The 11,233-nt window shown below is 31.6% G+C and overlaps 2 protein-coding genes across 4 annotated transcripts in view; one reads left to right on the top strand and one right to left on the bottom strand.

Moving 5' to 3' along the window:
- Nucleotides 1-11,233, top strand: part of LOC125827362 (GDP-Man:Man(3)GlcNAc(2)-PP-Dol alpha-1,2-mannosyltransferase) — a 267,662-nt gene that overhangs the window by 24,193 nt on the left and 232,236 nt on the right. The window lies entirely within an intron of this gene.
- Nucleotides 19-3,604, bottom strand: LOC125827350 (rop guanine nucleotide exchange factor 7-like). Of its 3 annotated transcripts, none has more exons than XM_049506657.1 (7): nucleotides 2,777-3,604; nucleotides 2,329-2,445; nucleotides 2,066-2,220; nucleotides 1,737-1,811; nucleotides 1,357-1,647; nucleotides 904-1,260; nucleotides 19-780 (listed from the first exon to the last, which is right to left on the bottom strand). In XM_049506657.1, the coding sequence occupies exons 1-7, from the start codon at nucleotides 3,363-3,365 to the stop codon at nucleotides 286-288; spliced, it is 2,079 nt and encodes a 692-aa protein (XP_049362614.1). In that variant the 5' UTR covers nucleotides 3,366-3,604; the 3' UTR covers nucleotides 19-285. The 3 variants fall into 3 exon arrangements, with proteins under 3 accessions (XP_049362614.1, XP_049362612.1, XP_049362615.1); XM_049506655.1 differs by having other exon boundaries at nucleotides 1,357-1,665; nucleotides 2,777-3,390; XM_049506658.1 differs by having other exon boundaries at nucleotides 1,357-1,644; nucleotides 2,777-3,390.

Genomic DNA, 11,233 nt, shown 5'->3' with positions numbered 1-11,233 from the left:
ACATGTAAATAGGAACGGAGGAAGTACAATCTTTAGTACTTGTATTATTGCTTGGAAAAATCAAAAGTGGCTGATAATTATACATGGTACAGGAAAACACCATACAACATTCTTCTGTACAATCCAATGTAACATTACCATCAGAACTTGGCTAAAGGAACAAAGGATATCAAGTTTATGACCATAAAGATACTTGATGAATGAAGTAGTATATGCTAAAACACCTATTTCACACTCAAATACATCAAAAAGGAACTTCTTGAGAAGCCAAATATACAGGAGTTCTTATTCTTTTGCATCTGAGTCATGTGTCAATGGGCTGACAACTTCTCTTGAACATTCTGAAGACCGTGTGGACGCAGTTGCTGAAACATCTTGAGATGTGCTTGAACATGAATCTGATCGTTTGAAATCGTCCTTTCCTTTTGAGTCGATGCTCAAATAATCAGTTAAAACCTTTTTCACACCAAAGCCTCGAGTAGAAAGCTTGCTGCCTTCAAACATTTTTGATCTTTCTCCCTTTGCAGGACTAATATGTTGGGAAGGGGAGAAGCTTGGTGTGGTAAAAGCTGTTTTATATGGGGTGCCGTTGACAGGTACTGAGAGAGGAGTCCCCATGCTCTTATGTGTAATGATACCGACTTTGGAGATTGGCACAAATTGATCCGAGTGCTTATTCAAATCATCCGCATAAAGAAGATCATCAACGCGTGCAATAATATTGAATGCCAGGCTTTCAAGCACTCTCGAGTAGCTCTCCAATATAGATTTGCCAACATCCTAAGGAACAACAAGAAATATAGTTCATTAGTACTAAGTCAATAAATCATGATTGTCTGAGAGAGGAAAAGTCCTTTCCTTTAAGAAGAAACGAAAACTTGTTAGTGGGATTTCATGTCGAACCTTGTTATATTGAATTTTGCTCATGTCTAAGGTTGTCTGTGGAAGACCAGGAAACCTTTGCTTTAAGCAAAGCAAAAGGCTTTCAGCTCTATCAGCAAGTAACTCCCTCTTATCGCCATCAACCATCAAATCCTTAACCATTTCCCATGAGGATTTTGAATTGGACCTGTGCGTACTACCAAAAGGTTTCGAGTGAGCTCTTCTGCGCCACACATAAATTGAAGACTCCACTCGGTTTGCTATCTCAAATGCTTGATGCTCAGAAGACAAATCAAGGCAGTCAAGCAAACATTCAGATGAAAATTGGTCCGAAGTGATATATCGGTGGATGAGATCACCTAAGCTAGCTTTTCCGTTCTGCAAGATTAAAAATAAAACACCTGCAAAATGAGTAATCTCCAGGTCTATTTTAGTATAAAAACACGAGTTAGTTTCTCCGGGAAAGCTTTGTACCTTAGGAAGGCCTTCAAAATATGATTCAGGCACCTCCATTTCAGCTAAGCTGTTGCTGTTAATCGCCATTGCAGCTTTCAGGATTTGGTTTGTGCAATCACGTTTGTGCTGCAACTGCCTTCTTGCATTTTCACTGAGACCACCAGGGGGAACTCTAGGAACCGGTAGCCACCATTTCTCTTCTTGACGAGGGAGAGGATTTCTGAATGAGGACGACCCATCGGATTCTGGAGCTAAGATTCCTTGGTCAACATACCAGAATTCTGTGCTTCGGAAACTGTCTAATATCTCCTGTGAAAGAGGCAAACACTTTAGACTATAGCACTCAGCATTGAACAATAAAGACTCAATGCCCAAGGAGCAAGGAAAGGCTATCTTACAAGGAGCATATTGTCCAGCTTACGGAGAGCTGGAAGATTGACGTAAAGCTCTGACCGTGGCCTAGAAGTCATAACCTAAAACAAAAGAGCGAATAAGTTAACACACATGTTCATTCAATTTGTTTTTCCTATCCTAGCTCAATAAACTGATTGTTTCCAAATCACAGAGCAAAACACGAGAATTTTTCGAAGTTTTAAGCATATGATAAATGTTTGATATAAAACATGAGTCTAGCTCTCAGGATGCAAACACCAATCCAAGTTACAGAATTTTCTTTAGTGGTAGATAGCTTGAATCACCGGAACAATGCCAAAGAAACCACATTTACCTCAAGTTTGCTGCCATCAGGAAATGTCTGCCAAGAGGGTATGAGTTCTACAATGTGATCACTAACACAGAGAAGCCATTCCATTTCTCTCCGCCACATTAACTTTTTCTCTGGAGCTAAAGGTTCTAATCTCCAAATTTGCCCAAAAAGAGTAGCTAATAGAAAAAAAGAGGGGGGAAATGAAGGAAAAGAATGTATACTTAGTAAACTGAAAAATCAAAACTCACTACAAACTGAATCCAATACTCAACTAAATAACTTACCACATAGATTAGTGATAGCATTAGAAATTGCTAGTGCTGTGCAAACCCCATTTCCACAACCAGACATGTCTTCTCCCAGCAGCAACTTTGAGAATCTCTCCTTCATCATTTCAATCTCTACAGAATCCCCCACAAGCTCAATCACAATCTTATTGACCAGACTGTAAAATGTACGCAGACCTTATCCCTACCTCTCGGAGGTAGAGAGGCAATTTTCGACAAGACTCAATGGAAAAACAGTCCAAAGATGATATGATAACAAAAGTGTACAGTAATCACCACAAGGTAATATGATAATTGAAATATAAGAAACAACATATAATAATCAAACTCAGAGCAGACAACAAACTACTAGAGCAATACTATGACAAATAGTATGGAAGGATAAGCGAGACAATACTCAACTATCTAAACATATAAATATGCACAAGAACATATGAAACCTTACCAGACAAACAAGACCCTTGTTTCTCCAACTTCCTTTTATCTACAAAGGGCTTCTCTACTTCTTCGGAAACATCAGAATTTGCACAATGCTGCACCTCATCATCCTGAATATGCCAAGCAATTGAAGATGGAGAACAAGAATCCTCAGACCCACTATTTTCTTCATTCACATTTTCCTCTGACACTAAAAAACCAGAACTTGAACTACTCTCTATGCCAATTTTCTCATCCAAAGACTCAATTTTTCCAGCATTTTCCCCGTAACCCTCCATTACCCCTTCTGCCCCATCACTCTTATCAGACAAAACCTCCATTTTATCATCAAGAAAACCAGGAGAAGAATCACAATAAACAGAGTTAGTCATTACAATGCCATCAAAATCAAACCTTTTACTTCCAAAACTCTTCGACACTTTAGCTTTTTGATACAAATTCTTGATGGATTTTGAAACCTTAAACTTCAACACAGAAAAATGGTTCTCTTTCTTGGAACTTACACAAGGGTCTAGTTGAATAAAATGCTTGAGCTGTGGCTGAAATTCCAGAGAAAAATCTCTCCTTTTGTCCTGGTGTGACTCAAGTCTATCCATAAGTTTTCAACTCCAACCATGTCTGCTTCTCAAATGGGGTAAAAAATGAAAAAAAAGACAAGAAATCAAGAAATGGGGTCAAAAAAAAATTAAAAAAAGAGAATCTTGATTAGAAGAGTGAAGGTGGGCAATGATTAAATGCAAAAATATAAATGTTGTGAAGCAAAGGAAGGTGAGATAATGAGAACAATGATGGCAATGAGGCAACAAAAGCAGACAAAGAAACAGCACAAGAAGTATTTTGGTGGGCTATGGGCATTTGCATTTGGTTTGCTTAAATGAGGAGCCTTTACTTCTATAAGCACACACTGTCAATGTCAATGTCAAATATAGTGACATTTGCTTTTGTTGGGCTTTGCTTAAACAAGGGCTCTCAAACATAATTATTGTTTACTTCACTAGCCTAATAGTGAGTACTACAATATTTCAATTTTTTCAAGTTTGTTTTGAAAAAAAATATGTTATAATAGTTTGGTGTATATGATATAGTCACGGGAGTCGTGTAAGTGACGGATCAACCCACAGGGATGGTTTGGTAGGCCTGTGGATAGATAGTTCGGATTGAATATAAAATTTTTGATTTGAATATTCTGTTTTTAAATTGAAGAAATTATAATTTAAAGCAAAATTAAATAATAGATTAGATTTTTTAAGTTTGGTTTTGTATAATCAGTTTGAATATTTTTTTATTTTGAATTTTGAACATTTAAGACAGATTATAACTATTAACAACCTCAATTCACTTTTGTTTCCTAGAATGTAAAACTTTCTATGGTTAATAAGGATTGAGGTTATCATACCGTTCATATCATGTATTAAGTTTCACTTATTCATGGGTGACGTGAGAGTGAGATGTGAGGAAGAAGAAAAATACATGTATTTGATTTAGAAGAAAAAGTTTACATTCAACTTAATACTATAAATTAATGGGTAGAAACGTAGGGTACTAGTCTATTGGAACATTTGGAAATTGTACTTATTAGTATGGACACATATAGAAAAATCAAACTTTCGGATGTTCAAAAATTCATAATATTAAATCTGATATTCAATTCAAAATTCATAAATTATAAAAATAAAATCTAAAATCAACTATTCAAAAAGTTTGGATTTCGATTTGGCCTATGTTGTGCCCACCCCCGCTTATTCATATATTAGTTATTACTCAGTACTCCTTAGCTCTTGCTTGTTGTCTACATCGCGAGCCTTCATTGTCCTGTTCTGTAACTTTCCTTCTTTCGTTTGTCCATGAAGCTATAAAAAGAGAGAAAGGGGTGGCTATCTAGCGGGAGTCGTATCAGTTGTATGCCACGAGGTCCCTATGGATAAGGGGACAAGTGAATCATCGCTTTTGGGCCAGGCAACCCTCTACTATCTATCCCATTGTATTTCATCGTCTCGTATTGCACTGTGCCGTATCAGATACTTAAACAACCTTATATTAGTATTTATGTACTAAAGGAGGCGAGTGGGTGGGGATAGAGCATACACATACAAATAAATTAAACAATCAGTGGCACTCACTCTGCTCTGCCTGTTCCCTATTCCATCAAAGAATGAATGGGAATTGATCTGACAACAGCTGGGCAAAATTCATATTTTTCCATCTCTATTTTCGCTAGCATAAAATAATACATAGTTCAAATTTATATATGTATTAGTTATGTAAATTTTTAAATTGCAAATCAAACACCATATTAATTTTATATATGAATTAATTTACCTCACAATCCATTATCAAACAAAATATTACTTATATAAAATTTAACACGTTCATAACCCGTCTCCAAGCCAATTACAAAACAACCCCATTAAGTTTTGAAAAACTTTCAAAACAAGGTAAACTTTAGTCCTTAAATAGAATTCCATAGCTATAATGTCACTACCTAAGCTTTAGTTTTTTCTTGTTCGGTGAGATTTAATGAGATCTTCTCTTAGATGGATAATGTTTGAATTACCTTAGCAAAATTATAACTAAAAATAATAGGAATAAAGCAAAAAAATTATGTAACTAAACAACAAATTCAAAGTCAATTCTATGTAATGATAAATTAACTACTTTCTTTTAACTCAATTCATATGACAAATTTTTTCCGTCCGTCCTAAAAAGGATGATACATTTTTTGTTTAGTAATAATTTAATTTAAAAATATTTATTATATTTTTAATGAGATGATTTATATCAACACAAATATTTATTATTTATTTTAGATCAACAATTTCAAAAATCTCTCTTTTTTTCTTAAATTTTATGCCAAATTAAACCGCATCACATAAATTTTAATTGAGAAAATATAAATGTATGATTATAGATTAGGCATGTCACTATCAATTAGTTGTTGTGATGGGCTTTGCTTAAACAAGGGCTCTTACATAATTATTGCTTATTTCAGTGGCCTAATACAATATTTTCAAAGTTCATTTTGAATTCTTAAGATAACTTGGGTCATGGGAGTCGTGTAAAGAACGATCAATCAATAAATTAAAGTTCACTATGGTTACCTTACAAAATAAATACTTCTTATGTTCCTAATTACTTGTCCACTTTTGGATCAACACACCTATTAAGAAAATAATTAATGATATAATGAGTTTACCATTTTACCCCTATTAATTATGAAGTAGATGAAAAGTTCTACAATTTTCAAAGTAATTAATCATTTAATTGAGGGTATAATAGGTAAAAAAAATTGTCATTTATTGATTTGTCAAAATGGACAAGTAATTAGGGACAACTATAAAAAGAAAAGTGGACAAATAAATAGAGACAGAGGGAGTAAATGCTTTTTGAATAACAAGTCTATGATCGATCGCGCACGAATATAGTACTGGACTGTGCCACCATGTTGAGAATTTATTTCCCTATCAAATGTTATTTTCGTCTACTTCCATTTTACACACTTAAATTTAAATTAGAGAAAAGGAAATTACTTCAATCTTTGTCAACAATCGATCCAAATAGAAGAGAAGATGCTTTTGATAAGATAGCACTTCTGTAAAAATTGTTGCAAAGAAATAAATGAATGCTTATTTTTCAAATAATGAAAGCTAAGTTATACAAGAAAATTACGTATGGGAGAGTGCCTATGGTGACAAATACTACTAATTCAGAGTTTTGGAATACAAGTTAATAATTCTAGCTCTATTAATTTGCATTCGCGCTGGATAAACCTTATAACAAAAGGATTAAATGCTTATTATCAGAATGTTTTTAATTTTTTCGAGTTCAAACTCATCAAATCACTGATTAAAGGATAAAGAAATTACAGCTATTTCAAGCGAGTGTCAATTGAGATTCTGATTCCTTCACTACAAAATTACAATATTGATAGGTAAACCCTTTTTAAGATACACATGTGTCTAGTATTTATTTGGCTTCTTCCCGTGTTATATATGATACTTTTTACTATCGATGAATTAGCAACAAACAAAAATTTATAGCTAAATAACAAAAAATTCATAGTACATAATTTCATTTATCAATGTATTCGATAGAGATTGCCAATAAATTTGATAGCTAATTTCATATTTTCTTGATTAATAGTAAGGTGTAGGCATTTGGTAATAAAGTATACAAAGATGAGAACAAAACTGAAATGCAGATGCATGTGACGTAGCAGCCAAATCCAAATCCAAAGGCCACCAGCCAGCACTTATGTTAAGTGACCAAAAAGGATGTTTTTTTCCTCCCATCAGAATCCTTCCATCACAAATTAAAGGGTCCCATTTAACACTTCCAAACAAATAACGAATGACACATAAAATTTAGTATTTTCTCATTCAATTTTTTATTTGTTTATTATTTCATAAAATATTTTTTTATTTTTAATTATCATTTTTAACGTATCAAGTAAAGATAATTATTTTTTTATATTTTACTCTTACAGTTAATTATTTATTCCCCAGATTATTTTACAAAACCTAATATTAAACATCAATTAATATTTAATAGGGATAGTATGATAAACTAGCTATGGCAAGTAGCAGTGGCGGAACTAGAATTTTAATAAGGGGTTCAATATCAGAAGAACTAAACACACGAACTAATCGAAATTGGTTCGACATATATATAATTTTAACCATAGATAAATAGTACAATTTTCCACCAAAGAAGATTCAAATGAACCCCGAACAGAAAGTTGGCTCCGCCCCTAACAAGTAGAAGTGAACAGAGAGAGTAATTAGTATCTTCTTCCCATTATTATACCTTTGTAATTAAAAGATACTTCCATTTAATAATGCTGATTTCACGAAACATATATATAAATGAAGATAGCTAAATAAATTATATCTTCTTCTTTTTAATAAATGTAAAATAAGTTAAGGCGATACTTATTTTGAGTCGGACTCATGAGTACCAAATTGGGAGGTCCACAAAGCACAAACTTGTATTTGCAGGAATGTCAAGTTTGGTCAGTGGTCCGCTCCCTATCTACTAACTCCCCCAACCCTAGGGCGTTGTTTTTTTTGTTTTTTTTTTTGTTTTATAATCATATCTTTCTTTCTTTATAATTAAAAAAAATGAAGATGCTTTTGTCAATCGACTTTTACCCCCTTTAAATTTATTCACTGTGTAAGAATTAAATAGTTTGACATGTTTAATTTACTTTTTGACCCGTTAAAATAATGTTATCTATCGTCTTTTTTCAAATAATTTACTCGTACTCGTAGTAGAAAATAATGGATATATAATTAATTTACTCATTAATAAGCTATATAATTGGATTTTAGGTAACTCAATTGTGTAAAAGATAATGGATAGTTAATGTACTAATATATACGCACAATGTTATAGTGATTGAATATTTTATGAACGAGCGAGTTTGATGTAAAATTATTTTAAAAGACCTATAATTTCTAGTAACACATGCAAATTTATCTATAGAACTAAATATGATTAAAGAAAAGGATATATATATATATATATATGAATAATATAAATTAGTTGATATGACAATTTAGTTACTGTAGTTACCTAAGACATAAATTATGATTTGAAATAGAGATTTCATACATTTTGGTATGGTTCATTTACAAAGGGGAAAGCGCTAATAATTCCATTAATTGATTATCTGAATTTTCACCTTTTCAATTTAGTTACTGTAGTTACCTAATACATAAAATTATGATTTGAAATAGAGATTTCATATATTTTGGTAGGGGTGTACAAAATCGAACCGAAAATAAAACCAAACCGCAATCAAGTCAAACCAGAAAAAAACCCGACTAGTGGTTTGGTTTGACTTGGTTTGGTATTGGAAAAAAAACCCGATTATATTTGGGTTGATTTGGTTTTAACTAAAAAAAACCAACCCAAGACCAAACCAACCCGACATTATATATGTAATTTTAAAATTTTATTTTATACATAAAAATATTTACTTTGATATAATTTTAAAATAATTCTTATACTATTTCATAGTTTTTATCTTTTAATATATTATTTCAAGTTTAAAACTTAGAATTCGGAATGGTCCAATAAAGATTATAGTTCATAGATGTTGATAATTATAATAAAACTTAAATCAAAATCAAATTAATACTAATGCAAAAAGAAAATCAATTCAACACTAAGAATGACAATAATATTGTATATTTGTTCTTTAGTTTTACATTGGTAAAGACAATTAAAATACATAATCTAATTTTAACTTTCCTTAAATATTTAGTAATGTAACTAATACTTATTAAACTTATTTTAGCATGATTTAGTACTTTTAAATTATGATCATTTTCATTATGACTTTGCAATATTTATTTTATATGATGATTTCATTATTATTTTTTATTGAATATTTTAGTGTCATCAGTACTCATCTCATATTTTGTGTTATTTTCTTAAGAAACATTTGATAATGTATTTTGGTTGGACTAAAGAAATATTTGAAGCACAAGTTAATTATATGTTTGTATGCAAACTTTACCGAAAAAATCCAAAAATCTGAAAAAATCTGAGGTTTATTAGTTTGGTTTGATTTATAAATTTAACAATTCGACACAATGGTTTGGTTTTTTGGTATTTGAAAAACCCGAACCAACCTGAGGTTGAAAAACCCAAAAAAACTGAATTTTATTAGTTTGGTTTATAAATTTAAAAATTTTACACAAATGATTTGGTTTGATATTTGAAAAACCCAAACCAACTCAGTCATATACACTCTTACATTTTAATATGATTCATTTACAAAGGGAAAGGCGCTAATAATTCAATTAATTGATTATCTGAATTTTCACCATTTTATCTTACTTTCACAATGGAATAAGTAGGACTATAAATGGGCCATTATTGAAAATAATATTATTGTATATCTTTGGGAGCTGAATATTTAATTTGCTATTTATTTCTTTGGGACACTATTAATCATAGTATCTCCCAATGCATCTAACACTTTAAAACACCACCAATAATAAGGTTTTCACTTTATGCTTTCCTTGTAAGGTACTATAAAGTTGTACATTGCATTTAATAAGGTCTAGATCATAATTCCGGTTGCTCAACTTGAAATAAGAAAAAAATGTGAAAAGGGTAAATCGGTACACTACTTCAAACATAAATTAGACCACATTCATATTATTGTAAGCAATAATTTACTGAATTCGAAATCTATTCGTTGGACTTGATAAAAAATTTAACATCATATATATAGAGAGAGAGTTTGAGAGAAAGCTAGTCATTGAGTTCGATGAACTCACACATCCATCCTGATTACTAGACAACTTTACCTTGCATTTGTTCAAATTAATAATTCCACAACTTGAGACCCCATATATTAATATAAAATATATTTTTTTACCGTTGCATCAAAACTCGTCTTTCTCTCGCCTAAGATAAGAAAAAGGAAAATAAGGGAAAGGGAGAGAAACTCCTCCAACGGTTGTGGATGTAGCCATATGTCCTTGACTTGTAATTTTATAAAGGGAATTTGTTATTCAAGACCTTTTAGTAAAGGGAAATTATTAATTTCTATTTAAAAAGTAAGAATTAGGTGTCTACAAACTTGTATGTTGCAACGGGGGCCAACCATATCTTAAAATATTTTTATTTTTCTCTAACATATTAGGTGAAGTAGTGTCAAATGACGAGTTCTTAATTATACACAAGAAATTAACCAAATTCCTAACTTATTCGAATATCAAAACCCTAATCAACGAGGCCGGTAAATTCTATATTTATCATAGTCCAAATTTACCATATAATATCTTAACAAATATACATATTGTCATATTTACATTTAATATACACAATATATATTTTTCGATTACATGGCTGAACAATATCTATTTTTCGATTACATGACTGAAAAGTGGCTAACATGCGCTTTTACTGTGAAGTGAATTGTATTGGGCCAGTTCTATAATAAGGCTTGACATAGAAGTGTTGGGCTTTATGTCATTTGAACCCTGAATGGTTAAGCCCTTGCAAAAGTTGTTAGTTTTAGGAGAAATTTTCTAATTACACAAACATTTCTATCATATTTATTAAGTAATTCTTTTTATAGTTTGAAAGAATTATATTTTTTTAATCACTAGTTAATAATTTCATATTAGATACACCTAGATACATGTTTTTGCTACCAGATACATTAAAATAGGGAGAGAGGCGCACAAGAGCAGGAGGGAGGCGAACAAGATTTATCTTTGTATCCTGGATACATGCGAATCCACCTAGATACAATGTATATAAGACAAATTACACCTAATTTTGAACCCATATATCCCGAGATACATGTATATGGACATATCTGAACGCACATAATCAAAGTTTAAGATGTCTTCATCATCTTTAACAAAGTATTTAATAGATAAATTTGATAAGGGATCTAGTTTCAGTATGTTGAAGATAGAAATAATATCGGCATTGGTGTTAC

This window comes from Solanum verrucosum, unplaced genomic scaffold (genome assembly GCF_900185275.1).
Source record: "Solanum verrucosum unplaced genomic scaffold, falcon-dt-bn FXZP01000138.1, whole genome shotgun sequence".
Taxonomy (NCBI): Eukaryota; Viridiplantae; Streptophyta; class Magnoliopsida; order Solanales; family Solanaceae; genus Solanum; species Solanum verrucosum.
This window is presented reverse-complemented; position numbering and strand designations above follow the sequence as displayed.